Source organism: Corythoichthys intestinalis, chromosome 11 (genome assembly GCF_030265065.1).
Source record: "Corythoichthys intestinalis isolate RoL2023-P3 chromosome 11, ASM3026506v1, whole genome shotgun sequence".
In the NCBI taxonomy this organism is placed as follows: domain Eukaryota; kingdom Metazoa; phylum Chordata; class Actinopteri; order Syngnathiformes; family Syngnathidae; genus Corythoichthys; species Corythoichthys intestinalis.
This window is the reverse complement of record NC_080405.1, coordinates 11,788,562-11,808,581: the sequence shown is the minus strand read 5'-3', so window position 1 is coordinate 11,808,581 and position 20,020 is coordinate 11,788,562. Positions and strand designations below refer to the sequence as shown.

Here is a 20,020-nt window from a genome sequence, read left to right as displayed (position 1 = left end):
ATATTTCAAGCATATATGGAGACTGGCCTAGCCAGTCTCCATTTATCAACCCCATAGAAAATCTGTGGAGGGAGTTGAAAGTTCGTGTTGCCCAACGACAGCCCCAAAACATCACTGCTCTAGAGGAGATCTGCATGGAGGAATGGGCCAAAATACCAGCAACAGTGTGTGAAAAGCTTGTGAGGAGTTATAGAAAACGTATGGCCTCCGTTATTGCCAACAAAAAGTACATAACAAAGTATTGAGATGAACTTTTGGTATTGACCATGACCAAATACTTATTTTCCACCATGATTTGCAGATAAATTCTTTAAAAATCAAACAATGTGATTTCCTGTTTTTTCCCACATTCTGTCTGTCATGGTTGAGGTTTATCCATGTTGACAATTACAGGCCTCACTGATATTTTCAAGTGGGAGAACTTGCACAATTAGTGGTTGACTAAATAGTTACTTGCCCCACTGTATGTTGGTGAAGGTTCAAACATTAAAACTGAAAGTATAAATTTCATACTTTTTTAAATTCAAAATCAATTGCAGCAATTCATTAAAGCAAGAAAGAGACCAACAAATGAAAAACTTCCATTGACCAAAAATCTTATGGATGTAACTGACGAAATTGCCAGCAACGAATATGAACCAGGATGTACTGTACAGTTGATGAGTTTGGGCATTTTATTTCAGTTCCATTGTATTGTCTTGCACTGACAAAATTTCTTTTGTTGATTTCCATGTATACACATTTTTTATGTCTAATGGGGGGCACGTCTCACAGCTCCTGCATGGACTCAGAACCTCTGTAAAGTACAGCTCCACGGCTCAGCCACCTGTGGGTGGAGAACACTTGTGATCCAATCAAAAATGCCTTTGGAGATATAAAATGTAACAAGGATGGAGTCACTCACAAGCTAAGATTGCCTTTTTTCCCTTTAAACCCTGTTAAGGCACACATGGGACACAATTAGTAAAAAGGAGCTTGATTCAGGTGACGCATCACTCTGTCGCTTTGCATACTCACGTCTAAAGTACCAGACAGTCACCATGGCTACAATAAACAACACTACCAGCGCGAGTGGAACAACGATGGCAGCAAGGTGACCGCTTCCGCCCTCCTCAGCGCTCGTCTAAAATAATCCTCAAAGTTTATTTTAGACCTTCACTCATTTTTGTCCTCTAGATGGCAGAATAGTGTCACTACTGCAGTTTATTTTCATTTCATTTTTTCACACGATTTAAAATTTAACAGGTTGATCCATACTTACTGCAGCATGAGTATTAATAGGCGTTGCTGTGGAGAAAACATCCTGCAGATGAGCTGTGGGAGCCACAAAGAAATTTAAAAGGAAAAGTATGAGGTTGAAGGTGCATTGTTATGACAATAAATTCATGTTGTTGTTTAAGTAGAGAAAAAAAACAAGGTGGTTAATATTTGCAGAAAAATGATGCATTGTCACCTGTGTCTCCAGTTGTGATGGTAAGGACATTGCTGGCTTTACTTGTACCCAGACTGCTCTGGGCAAACATGCGGATGTTGTACGTGGAAGGATTTATTTCTATGATGGTGGCTTCTGTCTGGTTGGGGCTGAAGTCAACGACTGTCTTCATGAAATCCCATGAGCCTGTAGTTATGGAGGGAATGGACAAAAGAAACCAAATTACTTATATAGTAATTTTTTGACTGATTTCATTGACTCCAGGAGCTGAGCTTGGGGGGTGCTGGCAGTGCAGTTGCACCTGTACCCGTGGTTCAAAAGGGGCACTATACTACACTGCATTGGACCTTTCAGCGATGACCCCTGGCTGGCTTGTCCATGAAAGTGAACGTACTCTATGACCGTAGGCAGAGTTTGACTTTTGTGGGAGGGGGTCCGTGACTTTCGAGTCGTGTTTTTTTCTATATTATTGTGTTTTGCCGTTAAGATCCAAGCTAAGTCCGGCTGTGGCCATTCACGGCTGTGTATTTAGACTCGACGATACACGCCACACGGAGTTTTTGCTTCGAAACACGGTAAGTATGCGATAATATCTCGTTAAAATCGGGGCGTCTTTATTTTATGTTCGTTCATGCTCGTGATTCACGTTATTCATTTTCTCACGATGTAATAAAAAGATGACTTCCTCGCCCCCCAAACGAACTAGAGCTAGGTTACGAGACCAAACACGATAGCTCGCCAGATATTTTTATTGATAATTCTCAATTCACGTTCACATTATTGCCTGTATTGCTTTTCAGAAGTTATGCCACATAAATCGACGCAGCAGAGGAGAAAAATGATCCAGAACGAGCAGGAGAAGTATGAGCGGATAAGGGAAGCGGGTAGAAAAAGTGACAATGCAAGAAATGCATAGAAGAGAAGAAGATTTCAGGGGAACTGACGCAGGAGGAACTTGCGGAAGGGGAAAGAAAAGAGAGAAATGTGGAGAGAAATGCAAAGCAAAGGGAGCGATATGCCATGAAGAACAAATTAAAAGAGGCAGAAAACAATGGCCCACAACTCACCAGGACAAGCCTTTTGGCACAGACACCACTTCCACCAAGGAAGTGCTCCGATGCATGCTCACACGGCAAGAAGCCAATTTATGTGTTATGCAGCTACATCAGGGGTCCCCAATCTACGGACCGCGGGCCGGCCGCCTTCACATTTAGTCTGGCCCCCTGATAAAAGTGTTATTTATTTCCTGGCTTTTTTCTGTGAAGAACCTAGAGAGGGTTATTTGGTTATTATCAATTATTATTGGTTATTATTAATTATTATAATATTATATTATAATATATTATTTTTTATTTTATTTACTTTTGTTCCGTGAAGAATCCAGAAAGGGTTATTCGATTGTGGCTTTCTGAAAAACAATAACTTTTTACATTTAGGTACTCCTGCAATCGTCACACTTTTTCTGTTACAAACTGACCCGGCCCCTCATCAGAGAAGGGAAAAATTATGTGGCCCTCAAAGGAAAATGTTTGGGGACCGCTGATCTACACAGTATATTGCTTGATTTACTTTATTTGATTTTTACATGAACAGTGTGTAAATTACGATTTCTAACAAATGAAAAATTATTAAACTGTTATTTTATAACGTTTTATTCTGATTATTTTTCTTAAATCTAGTCAGATTATTTCCTCCATGTTGTTTTCAGTGTTAGACTAGTTGGCAATTGACAGCCATGAAAGTCCATGCCACTGACGAACATGTACATCAAAATTTCCTAATCATTTCGAATTTCAGAAAAACCTGTTTTTGTCTTTTTTTTTTTTTTTTTTTTAACCAAAAACGTACCACTACAACCCATTGACATTCATACATTGACACCCAAGTAAGTTGATGCCATTGACAGCCATGCACGTCTATGCCATTGACAGCCATGTACGTCAAAATATCAAGTGCATGCATTTAATTGCTTCTCTGTGAGATATTTGAAGAAGGAAGGGACCTTGTACATGTACGGCAGGGAGGACAACATTGGAATCATCCAACAAGGGCCTCCGGACTTTTACAAAAGGGTATTCCTTTCACCCAGTGATTACGACATGACAAGGAAGGGGGAATTCATATTTAAAAAAAAAAAAAAAAAAATTAAAAATTCTGTTACAAAATGTTACTTGAAGTGTTTGTTATTTATTATGTACCAGAATGGGTGTTCAAAACCTTTTTTAAGTGAGAAATTTAAAAGAAAATCTCAAAGGTATCAAAAATGTATATTTCTAACTCGCCTGATTTGAATTACTTTTCAGGTGTCAAACAATGCCCTCCTGCTCAAAAATTTTTTTCCACCAGAAAATAGAGATTTGAAGCTTTCCAATGATGTATCACACGTGCATATCGGACAATTTTTAAATTTGGCCAAATTGGGGGTCTCAGAGCGGAACTTCAAGTCACCTGAGTGTTTTCCACCATATATATATATATATAGACCCCCAATTTGGTCAATTTTCAGAATTGTCTATATGCATGTGTGATACATCATTGGAAAGCTTAAAATCTCAATTTTCTGGGAGAAGAAAATTTTTGAACAGGAGGGTATTTAAGAAAAAAAAAATTAAACAGCAAAACCCTAACTGGAGGCGACATATACATATATATGGCAGAAAACACAGACAAGGCTGAAAAAGCAGTTTCTGCTCTTGCAACCCTCTTAAAATAAGCTGCTGTATTTCATGCCAAAAGAACTGTTGGGTTTAATAAAACAATATGTCTATATCCTGCCATAGCAGTTTCATGGCGCATTAAGCCCCCGAACTATTTTTAATTTGTCCGTTTTACCCTGGAAACCCCTGTTTACAGACACCACGCAACTGCTTTTATTTCAACTTAGCTATAAAAAGAAGGTAAGTAATTATATAATTCTAAATGTCTATCTTTTTTAGCTTAGAATCATTAATTGATGTCTAATATTTAGTTTAAAAAAAAAAAAAACTTTATAAAATTCTTCACTCGCATATTTTAAACTTTTAACGAATTACATCACAATGGAAAAAAGAGTGTCTGTAAATAGGTCACAGATATCTACCTCATAACTATCACGTATTTGTATTTTTTTATTTTTTATTTATTTTTTGTTACTGTCGCATTTTCCCAGATATTTTATATGATAAATAATCGATCCAAACAAAGAAAAGTTGGGGAAAAAAAAAAAAACATTTAAAAGGTTATATATTTGAAAAGAAAATCTCAACCGCTCCTTGATGTCTGTGATTTCTGCATCGCTGCCATGTTTGTGTGCCTTCTTAGTTATTTTCCTTTCATTCCAGCACATGAATCAGCTGGATGGGCGGGGCTGCACAACACACCTGTGGCGCATCAGGAGCACTCATTATTTAAAGACTCCTGTCACCATACACGAGTGTCGGACTATTACATATGCTTGCTACTGGCCTTGCTTACCGCTGTATGCTCATCATCATCCTTGGTGCTTCCTGACATTCTTCGGTCATGTTCTGGTTTGATCTTATTTACTTTTGTGCTCTTTTGGATTTTGTAGTTAGAATGTTGTACTCAGTTATATTCGCGCCTTCTTGCGTGCTCTCTTAGTTGTACTTTGTTATATTCGTGTTTTCTAATGTGCTCTCTGTTGTACTTTGTTATACTCGCGTTTTCTAGTGTGCTCTCTCAGTTGTACTTTGTTATACTCGCGTTTCCTAGCGTGCTCCATTTGTTGTACTTATTAAGTGCAAACATTCACTCTACTGATCTCCTGGTCTGTGTTTTGGATCCACATTAACGGCTTGCCGTTCATAACAAATGCGACCCTTGTTATATTACCGTGTTTCACCCATAAACCCCCCCAAAAAGTCCGGCTGTGATCATTCACAGCTGTGTCTTGACACTTGGTGAGACATGCTACACGGAGTTTTTGGATTGAAACAAGGTGAGTACGCGATAATATCTCATCATGGTGTCTTTAATTATGCTCTCTCATGCTTTCACCTCAAGTTAGGGTTTAGGGGTTAAAAAAGTTTTTTTCTAAAAATGCCCTCCTGTTCAGAATGTTTCTTCCCCCCAGAAAATTGAGATTTTAAGCTTTCCAATGATGTATCACAGATGCATATAGGACAATTTTGAAATTTGGCCAAATTGGGACTCTAAGAGCGGAACTTCAAGTCTCCTGATTGTTTTCCACAATATACGTATATATATATCATATATAAATATATACAGTATACAGTATATCTTGACACTGTTCGTGTTCAATCCTGGGCTAAAGCTTAGTTGTTGTTGAAGCTTTTGAAAGCTTGGGTTTATAGAAATTCTAAATACTCATCTTGCCTCCTCGGGTGTTTTGGTTACGCAAAGGTCTGTCTACAAGGTGCTAGTCACATGATTTGTTCGAAAACTAATTTTTGTTTTTTGTTTTATTGCTTTACAACTTTTATAGACACATTTTACCTCTGAGGTCTTTATTTTAAATTCATCTAAAGGAAAGTGAATTATACGCGATGATATTTTTCGGCCACTGGGGAGGCACTGTCCCGCCTGCCTCCCCTCAATCTCCGTATATGTCTATGAGAAATGTTGTTCCACTGTATAATTGATTAAAGTAGGCTGTCACGGTTTTACTTCTTCATGTTTTTAACGTGACAGAGTGACTTCATGGACATTATCTATTTCATTGTTTATTGAACAGACGTGAAGTTGGTGGCGAACAAATATTGATCGTGTTTTATTTCCGACTTCTGTTCTACATACTCACATTGGAAAAATGTATTAAGACTTATTTTCCATTAGTGAACAACCAATTTTAAATGGGGAAACGGGAGATGATTCAGTTCTCATTTTTTGCTGACACGCATAAAAACAAAAAATGAAAAAGTTTTCTACTATATTGGTTGTTCTCTTGGTTCGTTATTCTATGCAGATGACACACAACTGTACATTTCTGTGTCCCCACATGATTATAGTCCCTTAGTCTCCCTGAGTAAATGCATTCATCAAATCAATGAATGGATGTGCCAGAATTTTCTCCAGTTAAATGTGGAGAAGACAGAGGTGATCATTTTTGGGCCAAAAAAGGAAAGGTCAAAGATAAGCAGGCAACTAAGCACAATGTCACTTACAGCTATAAATCAAGTCAGAAACCTTGGCGTAATTATTGACTCAGACCTAAAATTTGATAGCTATCTAAAGTCCGTCACTAAATCCGCTTATTACCACCTAAAAAAATATAACCAGAATTAAAGCTGTAGTGTGAACTAATTTCTTCACTTGCCAAATAGGGTCACAAGTAAAGTAATTAAACATTGTCCACCAAATAAAGCATGAAAAAAATAATGTATATGTTGTATATTTGACAAAATAATCGCGTTTCCGAAGTTCGAGCCTGAAAGGGGACGAACCCGGAAGTGATACGTCACACCGGGAACAGCGTTGGCAGCTGTTGGGTCTAAACTTACTATTGTACTAAGAAAATAATAAAGGACCTGAGGGAGGGCAGAGAGAGAATCAGAACGGAGACAGAGATAAGGTTTTTACGCTGACGGCTGTCAGGAGAAAGGTTGATGCGGAGCGAGTGGCTCACAACAAGCTTATCTTCCCTCCCCCTGAGGAGCGCAGCCTTTTATTAAGAAGTGGGAGAGCATTCATTGCACATGCGTAAGTTTTGTTTTATCGAGATTGTATCATTTACTGAGAACAGAAACCAGAATGAAACATTATGGTGACGTTTACTGAAAACAGAAACTTTACTCTTTTCATTGTGTAAACACTAAAGCATAAGTGAATAGAGAAAACATAATCATAACACCTAGTTTTAAACACACATAATTGCATTAATTATTGTAAATACTGTTATTGTAAATACTGTTATTGTGCAAAAGCATTAAAGCACATCTTACACAGCTCCATACATACGGCCGCCATACAAAGCCCTTCAAACAATGATTCAAACAGCGATATAAGCGATAGACCGAGCGCAAGGGAGGAGATCCAAGTTTTTGAAGAGTTGGAGGAAGAAGAGGAGCTTGGAATTTTATGTTGGATCTAACATGTATTAGCCAGACGCTAATCAGAATGCAAACAGTGTGCCTAGACTACCTGACATGGAATAGATACAAGACCCATCGAGATTACAACATTGGTAAAATATAGGCTGTTATTATTTTTATGATTTGAAGATGCAGGCATTTGCACATAATGTTATGTTTTTGTCTATCTGATGACATTGTTAAAAAAAATAATAATCAGACTTCATGTTCATTTTGGCAGATCCGTCAGCTCTCGTGCATATAAAATAATAATATAAAAACGTTGGGGGGAAAGAAGGAGATGAGTCTTCGATGGCTTTCTCCACTTTATTGTGGCAACAATAAGAAAACAAAATAATAGCGGACTGCCACCACATTCGACCGCAAAGTTTTGCTTCTCGCCGATCTCCTCGCCTCCCACTCCAGCGTCTCTTAAACGGATTGTGCATAGTGTCTTGTTATGAGTTTTTAGTTTACAAATGTATCGAACACACGACGCGCTGACAACCTTGTCTCTTTATTAACACATGGAGCAGTTCTTATGGAAAAGTTAGAACACAGCTCGGCACAGCTCTCGGCAGGAATTGGCGTCTAATGGCGTGATAAATTTCTAAATAACATATGTGCTCTCTGTGATGCTGAAGCTTTTAAGCCCTGCTCTTGCGGGTATTTGTATGTTGCAAAAATATATTATGTTAATCTTTATTATTTGGGTTTTGGGGCCCTGTTAATGTTCGTCACCCTGGGCCCAGATTTGATTAATTCCGCCACTGACTGGCTCTATCGCATCTTACCATTAAATTCTTTATACTCAAGAAAGTATCCAGAAATTGGGGCATCTCCTTCAAACCCAGGGATCCATGACAGACAAACTGTGTTGTCTCTGACCTCCTTCAACTCAACAACAGGGGGATCTGGGGGCACTAAAAGACACGGGTGTGAAAAAAAGATTTTCAGTTTGGAAATAAAATTATGTTGGGTGATCACTAATTTCTTGCCATTAAGGCAAAGAGGATTAACATGCAGTACCTGCTGTGCTTTTTTCCCATGCTGTTTGAGTTGAGAGATCTGCAAACACAAAAGAAAAGTACAATAGATTGCTACAAGGACTTAAACCACAGAGCATGCTTGGAAATACTTGTAAAGTTTACTGCAGCACAACGCAAGGCTGTTGTCACGTCAACCATTATTGAAACTGTTATATTAATACCATTGATCATCATTACTTTTTTTTAGTTGCATGTGTGCTACTGTGTTGTCATTATTTTCTAATTTGCCATTATTATTTATTTATTCATTAATTGATCATTTTTAGCTTGACTGAGTTGTGTTTATTCAGCCCTGACTTTAGTACCTGGGAATAAACTTGTGGTGTCGGGCATCGGCCATGTAACGGTGAAGAGTGCGCTCATTGTTGCCTGGATTGAATAAAATCAATTAATGGCATTAAAAAGAGTGAATTCATTTTAAATCAAACAGTGCTGTGCTAAATTATACATTTAAACAACTGGTAGGTGTTAGCATTGACATGACTTCATTCCACTTGTACAACCTCTAGCAAAAAGTATGGAATCACCAGTCTTGGATGCGCACTCACTCAGACATTTTCCAGCACCTTGTCAAGAGTCAAGAATCTGCATTGGACAAGGTGATGATGCTGAAACATTTGTTTGGTTCTGTTCCAGTGAGATTTACAAAGATGACTGACTGAAGAAAACATAAAAATTCCCTCAGTCCTTGATGATATGGGGCTGCATGTCAGGCAAAGGCACTGGGGAGATGGCTGTGGTTAAATCTTCAATAAATGCACAAGTTCACATTGAAATTTTAGACAGCTTTCTTATCCCTTCAATTGAAAATATTTTTGTCATTTTCCAAGATGACAATGCATCATTCCATAGAGCTGAAACTGTTAAAGCATTCCTTGGAGAAAGACTTATCCAGTCAATGTCATGGCCTGCAAATAGCCCAGATGTCAACCTAATTGAAAACCTGTAGTGGAAATTGAAAAAAATGGTCCACAGCAAGGCTCCGACTTGCAAGGATAATCTGGCAACTGCAATCAAAGAGAGTTGGCACCAAATTGATGAAGAATACTCAAGTCCATGCCTCAGAGACTGCTAGCTGTCATAAAAGCCAGAGGTGGTGCTACTAGAGATGTGTTTTGTTATTTCTTTGTTTGTTTCTCGTGAGTCCATATTTTTTTTCTTCAGAATGGAGTGATTCTATATACAGTGGGGCAAATAAGTATTTAGTCAACCACTAATTGTGCAGGTTCTCCCACTTGAAAATATTAGAGAGGCCTGTGATTGTCAACATGGGTAAACCTCAACCATGAAAGACAGAATGTGGGAAAAAAAACAGAAAATCACATTGTTTGATTTTTAAAGAATTTATTTGCAAATCATGGTGGAAAATAAGTATTTGGTCCATACCAAAAGTTCCTCTCAATACTTTGTTATGTACCCTTTGTTGGCAATAACAGAGGCCAAACATTTTCTGTAACTCTTCACAAGCTTTTCACACACTTTTGCTGGTATTTTGGCCCATTCCTCCGTGCAGATCTCCTCTAGAGCAGTGATGTTTTGGGGCTATCGTTGGGCCACACGGACTTTCAACTTCCTCCACGGATTTTTTTATGGGGTTGAGATCTGGAGACTGGCTAGGCCACTCCACTTCTTACGAAGCCACTCCTTTGTTGCCCTGGCTGTGTGTTTGGGATCATTGTCATGCTAAAAGACCAGACTGGTACACCAGACTCACCGCTGTTCCAGCTATTGAGTCTGGCCACCATTCAGCGGATACAATTTCCAGGGCGGAGCAAGCCACAGCAAACAGACAGCGGAGTTGACCAATCAGCGACGGGCAGACGTGACGCTACTAAAACGACGAGGGCAGGACGAGGGACTTGCGCGCGGAAGTAAACCTACGAGAAGAGCGGAGTTTATTCAACATGGCTAGCGCGAGACAGACTGTTGTCAATGACTCGTGTCGATGTGTTTTTGGTAATTAATACATAATAATAACATTAATTAATAACATATTCTCGGCTCCCTGTTCACCATCTGTGTTGCTGTGGAGACGACTTCCGACGCGCAAGAGTGACGTTGCTCGTTAAGAACACGTGACGCAAAAAAACCAATCTGATTTGTCGATTGATTTTGTACATGCTTGAGAGGCCGTTAGTGGGCTGGTTCCCAGACTTTTCTCTCAGTGTTTGAAAAATATAGGGAGAACAGTCTGGCCATGCCAGGCAAGGTAGACCCAGCCACGTCTCATCTTCAATGCCCTTGCTGATGGAAGGAAATTTTCACTCAAAATGTCTCAATACATGGCCCCATTCATTCTTTCCTTTACACAGATCAGTCGTCCTGGTCCCTTTGCAGAAAAACAGCCCCAAAGCATGATGTTTCCACCCCCATGCTTCACAGTGGGTATGGTGCAATTCAGTATTCTTTTTCCTCCAAACACGAGAACCTGTGTTTCTACCAAAAAGTTCTATTTTGGTTTCGTCTGACCATAACACATTCTCCCAGTCCTCTTCTGGATCATCCAAATGCTGTCTAGCGAACCGCAGACGGGCCTGGGTTTGTACTTTCTTCAGCAGGGGTACACGTCTGGCAGTGCAGGATTTGAGTCCCTGGTGGCGCGTTGTGTTACTGATAGTAGCCTTTGATACTGTGGTCCCCGCTCTCTGTAGGTCATTCACTAGGTCCCCCCATGTGGTTCTAAGATTTTTGCTCACCGTTCTTGTTATCATTTTGACGCCACAGGGTGAGGAGGGAGTTGAAAGTCTGTGTTGCCCAACGACAGCCCTAAAACATCACTGCTCTAGAGGAGATCTGCATGGAGGATTGGGCCAAAATACCAGCAACAGTGAGTGAAAAGCTTGTGAAGAGTTACAGAAAACATTTGGCCTCCGTTATTGCCAACAAAGGGTACATAACAAAGTGTTGAGATGACCTTTTGGTATGGACCAAATACTTATTTTCCACCATGATTTGCAAATAAATACTTTAAAAATCAAACAATGTGATTTTCTGGGGTTTTTTCTCCACATTCTGTCTCTCATGGTTGAGGTCTACCCATGCTGACAATTACAGGCCTATCTAATATTTTCAAGTGGGAGAACCTGCACAACTAGTGGTTGACTAAATACTTATTTGTCCCACTGTATATTTCCCTGCATTTGGCTCTATAATAGTAACATTTACTGACCACCACAATGTTTTTTATTTATTTCTTTTAGTGTTTCTGAATCCTAAAGAGTTGCACTTTTGAACTAATTCATTATTTTTTCAAGCTTTTTATCTGAGTTTGTTCTACATGATAAAATGTCTGAGTGAGTGCTCGTCCGAGACTGGTGATCCATACTTTTTGCTAGAGGTTGTAGTATTCATCATACTTAAATGTGTGTCTGTTGATGTTACCTTTCATGCACAGTTAAAGAAATAACAAGGAAACCTAACTGCAATACATCCATCCACCCATTTTCACAATCACTTCTCCTGCTCAGGGTTGCGGGGTGCTTGAGCCTATCCCAGCTGATTTTTAGTGAAAGGTGGACTAAAACGCAAACCTCGGAACTTTGAGCCAAAGTGGAGCAGAGGGGTGCAGTAGAAGCAGGTCCTATTCCCTCATTGTTCTTGGCCTGTACGATCACACCATACTGGGTTGAAGGCTTCAACCCAGTCAAGATGAGGCTCTCTTGTGGCCCAGAGGCAGTAACAATATGACGTTGCCATTGTTTGAAGTGTCTGCCGGCAGGATCGTATTCTCTGTAGCTGACGGTGTAACTTTGAAGAACCCCATTTCTCAAGTCCATCCTAGGAGGCTAGAGAGTAGTTAACATAGTCATTATCAACACTTATCCGTATTTAATGACCCTAAAAGACATTTACGTTACATTTTCCAGATCTTTGTGATATTGGGCCGCTTAAACATTTTTTTAACAAAATAATACAAGTGGATATTATTTTCATGTTTGCATTTATTTGCTTATATTTCTGTCGTCCAGCTGCGAAGGTGGGTAGAGTAGCCAAAACTTTACTTAGTAAGAGTAACGATACGGTGGTGCCTCTACTTACGAACATCTCTACAAACCATATTTTCAGGTTACGACACGCCTAAACGAGGGAGGGTGCCTTTTGTTACGAGTGAAATTTCAGGTTATGAAAGGCAAAAATCGCAGCTCCCAGAGTTTACTGAAAGTAACATACTCATAGCTGCTCTGCCATTGGCTATGGCCGAGCATCATCCTGATATCTAATTGGCTAACACTGTACAATGTATGTGTATGTGATGTCCTCTTCATTAGCACTTCTGGCTGTAAGGTGTCTCGGCGGCTTCTCGTGAGGGTACGTATTAACTTTTATTCATTATGGCCCCCAACAAAGTAATGGTGAAAAGAGAAATAGAAAAGAACAAAACAGTAATTTTGTCGACAAAAACAAAGCAAGACATAATAGAAAAGTATGAAAAAGAGGTGCGTTTGGTTGATCTCGCCAAAGCATATGGCCGTAAAACATACCTGTCAACCCGAGGCCGTTGGCAATCTTACAAATAGTGATGTATGCCCTTACAAAATGGTGACTAATCTTACAACGTTTTATACAAGTGTGCAGTATGAAACAAAAATAAAACTCAGTTTTTAAAATAATAAGAATATATTGGTAATATTGTCACATATTTTCTGGTGAAATCAATATGTTCAGCTACATCACGATTACTAAAATTTAACAGTGACTTTTGTTATAACTGTTTGTAGCACTTTTGGCAATTTCTATCATGTCTTTTGATGGCTGCACTTCATGGCACTTTAGCTCGCAATTCAGTTTGACTTGAAGGTTTTCGTTAGTGTGTCCAATTATAAATTACAAAGTTCAATTGATAAAATTACCTTACCGATGCAATCTTTGAGTCAGGGGACATTTCTTTTGCTAATTCTGAGAAGTGATCAGCAATAGTTACAGGCAAATTGTGTTCGGCAACAAATTGTCAGAATAAGATCTCCGCTTTCGTCACTTTTCATTCTGCAGACTTCATCTTTATGACCAGTGTTGTTATTCTTACTTTAAAAAATTAATTACAGTTACAAATTAATTCTCCCAAAAAGTAATTCAGTTAGTAACTCAGTAATTAGTTATTAGGCAAAGTAATTGGTGCTACCTTTCATGTTTTTTTCCCCATTTTTTTCAGAAAAAAAAACCCAACATAGTAACCTTTGCTATGTTTGGAAGTCATTTAATGTTGTGAATCAACTGTTAAAGTTGTTCCCTTCTGTCTACTTTCGACATGTGAAAGTTTTAAAACGGTTTCATCATTTAAAGATAAGATTCAAGTCAAGATTTTGTCGATTTAGGAGTATTTTAGATAAAAAAGTTACTTAGGTTCGCTAGGAACTTAGGTTCACTATACAACAGAGCCTTTCTCAGAAGTCTACTGCTTTAAAATGGCGGCTGTTTACTAACGCCGCCGAGTCTGTCATTTCGCATCTACAGTAGTTCTATATGCATGTGATATGTATGCGTAGATTGTAGACTGTCAGCTACAGTCAGAAAATATTGGAGCCACCTAGCCTAGCATCGCGTTTGCTACAGAGTCACAACAAACACTCTTCCCTCCTTTCCACTCCCACTCTTCTCTTTCCGTGTCTCTGACTTGTCTCGAGTCATTCAACCAACGTAGTAATGCATAGTAACGCACATTGTCTCATTGCCGAAGCGGTGACAAAATCCGAATGCAGGAAAAAAACATAATGCACGAAAAACGTAGAGATTTTGAATGTACAGCGTATACATTTAAAAATTTGTGCTCACTTGAATAAATTTCGCAAAAACCGTACAACTTGACAGGTAAACAAACATCAACAATCGGCACGTTACTAAAATCGGCAGCAAGAACAATAGCGGGAGTTTGAGGCATCGCGTGGATGGTTCGAGAAGTTCAAAAAGAGGACCAGAACTCACTCTGTAGTTTGGCATGGTGCGGCAAGTTGCGCTAACCACAAAGCGGCCAGCGAATTTGTGCAAAACTTCAAACAATTGGTGATTGATGGAAAAATGCAAAAGATGCAAAAGGAGATGAGGACCGCAGTTAAAAGGTAAATGACCATCATTTTTATTCTTTATGTTTTGTTTTTTACATGATGCATAACTCTCATTTTGTTTACTGTGCAATAATCTAACATGTAACATGTATTTATTATTATTTTTTTTTTTTTGTGCATTTTTATGCTTTATAAAAGATTTGTGTTAGAATTTTGGCGGGCTTGGAATGGATTAAGACATTTACATGTAAATAGAGGTACCACTGTACTACAAAATAATATTACAAAAGTAAAAGTAGTCATCCAAAAATTGACTCAAGTATAAGTGAAAAAGTGTTCGGTAAAAAGCATTGAGTAAGTGCTTACAATATCAGATTAATAAAAAAAAAAATCTCAGCACCATTTCATCTACTATATGACCTGCTATTATTATAATGTACTATAATATATTAGATTACCATATTAGGCCAAAACAATACAGAAAAATCATCAATATTTGGTCTAGAAAACTCTAGAGAAACGAAACATCCCATATCCAAAGAGCATGAGTGCCTTCTAGTGGCGAAAACATATTTCCTACAATGAAATTAAAACAAACTTATTTCGGTTTTACATGGTCTATCGCAGCCAAATAAAAGCTGAGAGGTTGAAATCTGCGCTAGCAAGAAATGTTAAAGAGAAACTTTTTTATTTATTTATTTATTTTTTTTTTATTATGATGCTCGATTAACAGGCCAGTTTGATCATTGGATTTCTGACTGAAAGCTTGTGTGGTGGTCATGTGACTGCATTCTTACATCTAATTGATATAATGGAGTCATGTGATTATTGTTTCTTCTGTCTTATTGGTGAAATTGGTAGAGCCACTATAAGCATCTCTGGCAAAAACTAAGTAAAATTTCTTATCTAAAATAAAGAGGGAAAAAAAAGTAACGACATTTAGTCTAGCCCAAAGTAGTGGAGTAAGAGTAGCGTTTCTTCTTCACAAATGTACTCAACTGAAAGTAAAAAGTAAAGTGTGGTAAAAAAATATATACTTTCCAGTACATTTTTCTTGAAAGGTACTCTAGTAAATCTAACAGAGTAAATGTAACGTGTTAACAAGGGCATAGGTTTGGTCTCAGCATTGTTAGGGATGATATACAGTGTATCACAAAAGTGAGTACACCCCACGCATTTCTGCAGATATTTAAGTCTTTTCATAGGACAGCACTGACAAAATGGCAGTTTGACACAATGAAAAGTAGTCTGTGTGCAGCTTATATAATACATTTATTTTCCCCTCAAAATAACTCAAAATATTGCCATTAATATCCAAACCCCTGGAAACAAAAGTGAGTATACCCCTTTGAAAAAAATGTACATCACTAAATGTCCAAATTTAGTACTGCTTGTCATTTTCCCTCCAAAATGTCATGTGACTCGTTACAGGAGTGCTGTCAGTATTGCTGCAGAGATTGAAGAGGTGGGGGGTCAGCCTGTTAGTGCTCAGACCATACACCGCACTCTACATCAAATTGTTGTGCATGGCTGTCACCCCAGGAGGAAGCCTCTTCTGAAGAGGGTACACAAGAAAGCCCGCAAACAGTTTGCTGAAGACATGTCAACAAAGCACATGCATTACTTGAACCATGTCCTATGATCTGATGAGACGGGCTCGCCATTGTTGACGTCGCTGAGCGGTAACGTCACACGGGCTCCCTGTTGTTCTTCCACAGTGTCTTTAACTACGTAAGGTAGTGATTGAAATACACCTCAAGGTGTCAATGGCGAGTTTTAAATTACTTAGAAAACAAGCCAATGAGAGTGTTTTGTCCCTCGACTGACGCCGTCGTCCCCTGTTTACTGGTCCATCCATGGTTATTTGAGTGCTGGCTTCACAACGTACGAGACCTGTGATAGTATGTATTTGTGACTAAATATTGCCATCCAGTGTATTTGTTGAGCTAGTTTGACCAAAGTCTGAGTAAGTTTTATGAGTATTTGTATTGCTATTGTCATTGGGAATGCCAGTTCTCTTTACATTGAGCGCTTTTCTTTTTGTGAACATAATTTTTTTTTTGAGGTATAGGAATATTATTTTTGTTGTGCTTTCACTAAATTATACTTATGCTTGTTGTAAAGGAGTTGCCAAAGCTTATGCCAATAAACGGCGCGGTCCAATGAACGCATGTGTCCACTCGCCTTTCTCTGCCTCTTAGCTCTCAATGTGCAAAAAACGGCATCATTGTAATCTGTTTGAGGCAATGCATGAGCGGGTCATTCCGCGCATGCGTTAAATGCATCAAATATTTTAACGTGATTAATTTTTTTAATTAATTACCACCTGTTAACGCGATAAATTTGACAGCACTGATGGAAAGACAATCTAAATTGGCTATATAACTGAAGCCATTATATAATGCAAATAAGGTTGCTTAAAAGTTAGTGGGGACAATTTGAGCATCCTCAAAAGTTGGTAGTGTTATGTCCCTACCGCCCCTATGATAACCTATGCCCTTGCGTGTTACTACCCACCTCTGCTGTGCAGTAGGTGACAAACACAAAAAACACATCAATGCATTGTTTTTAATAATCAATGTTGTAAACTATAATAATGTGTAACGTTCAAAACCTTTTTGTTGTGTTTTAAGTGCTTTTTAATAACCAATTTTACCTTCCATGAAACTCTGATGCTTGTCGACGAGAACGCTTGGAGACGCATATCTAGCGGTGGACCTTGTGGTGCTGAGACAAACAACAAACATAAAAATGCATGACAGTCAGAATGCAAGTCGATCGTACTTGAGAAAATCAATATGACACACTACAATTTTCTTCTTTACCTGCTTCTTCTGTGGTGAATGTGAGAATATTACTGGCGTCACTTGCGCCCTGGCTGTTGATTGCAAACATGCGGAGGTTGTAATACTTTGCTGGGCTCAGGGCTATCAAAGTGACTTGATTCACGTTTGGAGTTGATATGATGTGTGTTACAACAGCATCCCACTGTGCTGTGTGGGAGAAAACAACACCATACAAGGCACTTTTCTAACTATACTTCTGGATGTAATTCGGATTCTTGGCTTACCCTTATCGCTCTTGAGTTCAACCCTGTAGCTTTTGATAGGTCTTCCACCATCAAACGCATGAGACCAGCGAATGGTGACGGTTCTGTCCTTTACCTCCTGCAACTCCACCTTCACAGCATCAGGACGTGCTAATAGGGTAAAAATGGTCATGAATTGTAGCTAAAAAAAAAGCAACACTGACAAGGGTACAATGTATTTTGGGTCTTACCTGGGACCACCGTTAGGGTCATCTGATGTTTGCGATCGTTGAACCAGCCTGGGATTTCCACACGGCAGCCGTACATACCTGAATCACTCTCCGCTGCCTGTCTGATGGTCAGCGATACATCGCCCGAATCAATGTTACCCATGAGCAGGTAGCGCTCTGATAGTCTGCTGGTAACCGACGTTCCATCCGTCCTTATGATTTCATTGGCGCAGCCCCTGTTAGGGATGGGCCCTCGGCCCCAGCACACTGGCAGCTTGCCATGGTAGTCAGCGTCGTAGATGCACATTAAAGTAATGTCTGCCCCAACTTTAACTTCCTGACTTACTGCAAAGCTACAACCTGCAAAAACAGATAGAAGGGTCAAATACTGTATAAACACACAAGTACTGAAGATCCTATAAAGGCTTACCTAGAAGAAGGCAACACAAACAATAAATCATGGTGAAACCATAAATCATTAGCTCGGTGGGGAACTTCAGTCACCTGCTGCTGGACATCTAACTGGACCACAGAGAGGTCGTCGCTTTGACAAGTTTCCAACTAACATGACGTTTCCCTCGATGTCCTCACGCAAACCCTTCTGCAAGACAAGGTGGGATGTGGAAAAAGACCGCTTCCTTCTTTGCGGTTTTGGTTCCTTATCCTTCAAGTGGCAGGCAGTTTAATTTTGATGAATAGACAGACTCAAGTTCATAAACAAACTACTGAAAAGAGCTAATGTGTTAGACTGTCTTTGTCATCAATGGTTATAAATAGGGTAATCCAACTCAAAGACACAGACAGACTCAGTCATTCTTGAAATATGAGCTACAAATTGAAGGAATGTATTGGCTGCCCCTTGGGCGCTCATCAATCTCCGAAAATTCAATCTCTGAAAGTCCATTTGGAAAAAGAAAGTATTACTTACAGGAACACAGGTTTAGTGACCCCAAGCACTTCCTCTTAGGATGCACCCATAAATAAACAGTAGGAACACAAATTGCAAATCTTCAAAACACAAAATTTAAAAGAAAACGTATGTACTGTAAGCCTAATGAGAAGCACGGCGATAGCAGAGGCGAGGTGACATAATAATGTAACAACATCAGAGAGACGAGTTATGGTTTATTGTCTGTTTTTCTAAGACACCTCTACCCACACAACAAAGTTCCTAATTGAGTTTGTTCTAAAAAGGACACAAACTTTATTTGTCAAATGACTCATAAATACACAATTTGGCATAGACAGATTCAATTGATTCCTTTGTAAATTGCCTGGCATGGAAATAATAAAAGCGCTAGTTTATATACAGTCCGGGGGTATTCAACTAAGATATGTGTTGGAGTGAAGGTCCAAAAAATGGCAATGTAGAAGTTGAACTATTTGTTTTGATACGTATTTAAGGAGCCTGACTTTATATACAATATACTAGTATATATTGAGGAAAATACAGTGGAACAAATAAGTATTTAGTCAACCACCAATTGTGCAAATTCTCCTACTTGAAAAGATTAGAGAGGTCTGTAATTGTCAACATGGGTAAACCTCAACCACGAGAGACAGAATGTAGGGAAAAAAAAACAGAAAAAAACATTGTTTGATTTTTTAAGAATTTATTTCCAAATTAGAGTGGAAAATAAGTATTTGGTCACCTACAAAAAAGCAAGATTTCTGGCTGTCAAAGAGGTCTAACTATTAATGGCACCTGTTTTAACTCATTATCGGTATAAAAGACACCTGTCCACAATCTCAGTCAGTCAAACTCCAAAGTCCTCTATGGCCAAGACCAAAGAGCTGTCGAAGGACACCAGAGACAAAATTGTAGACCTGCACCAGGCTTGGAAGACTGAATCTGCAATAGGTAAAAAGCTTGGTGTAAAGAAATCAACTCTGGGAGCAATTATTAGAAAATGGAAGACATATAAGACCACTGATAATCTCTCTCAGTCTGGGGCTCCATGCAAGATCTCACCCCGTGGTGTCAAAATGAGAACAAGAACGGTGAGCAAAAATCCCAGAACCACACGGGGGGGACCTAGGAATGACCTACAGAGAGCTGGGACCACAGTAACAAGGCTACTATCAGTAACACAATGCGCCGCCAGGGACTCAAATGCTGCACTGCCAGACGTGTGCCCCTGCTGAAGCCAGTACACGTACAGGCCCGTCTGCGGTTCGCTAGAGAGCATTTGGATGATCCAGAAGAGGACTGGGAGAATCAACTGAAAAGAAACTGAAAGACTGAAAGAAAAA

The 20,020-nt window shown here is 39.1% G+C and overlaps 1 protein-coding gene across 1 annotated transcript; it reads right to left on the bottom strand.

Moving 5' to 3' along the window:
* Positions 1 to 576: 576 nt before the first annotated feature.
* LOC130924194 (protein sidekick-1-like) lies at positions 577 to 18,333 on the bottom strand. The gene is made up of 14 exons (XM_057850602.1): positions 18,198 to 18,333; positions 17,789 to 18,127; positions 17,580 to 17,708; positions 17,335 to 17,502; positions 17,166 to 17,236; positions 12,041 to 12,295; positions 8,816 to 8,879; positions 8,491 to 8,529; positions 8,256 to 8,384; positions 1,454 to 1,618; positions 1,262 to 1,314; positions 1,018 to 1,123; positions 905 to 935; positions 577 to 826 (listed from the first exon to the last, which is right to left on the bottom strand). The coding sequence occupies exons 1-14, from the start codon at positions 18,244 to 18,246 to the stop codon at positions 769 to 771; spliced, it is 1,656 nt and encodes a 551-aa protein (XP_057706585.1). The 5' UTR covers positions 18,247 to 18,333; the 3' UTR covers positions 577 to 768.
* Between the last annotated feature and the right edge of the window lie 1,687 nt (positions 18,334 to 20,020).

What these genes read in the sequence shown, in the direction of transcription:
- LOC130924194 (XM_057850602.1), bottom strand. Translation starts at nt 18,246, where the DNA reads ATGATTTATGGTTTCACCATGATTTATTGTTTGTGTTGCCTTCTTCTA. An exon ending in CATCACAACTGGAGACACAG is followed by an intron (nt 1,315 to 1,453) that starts GTGACAATGCAT and finishes TGGCTCCCACAG; the next exon opens with CTCATCTGCAGGATGTTTTC. An exon ending in GACTGTCTGGTACTTTAGAC is followed by an intron (nt 936 to 1,017) that starts GTGAGTATGCAA and finishes GTGCCTTAACAG; the next exon opens with GGTTTAAAGGGAAAAAAGGC.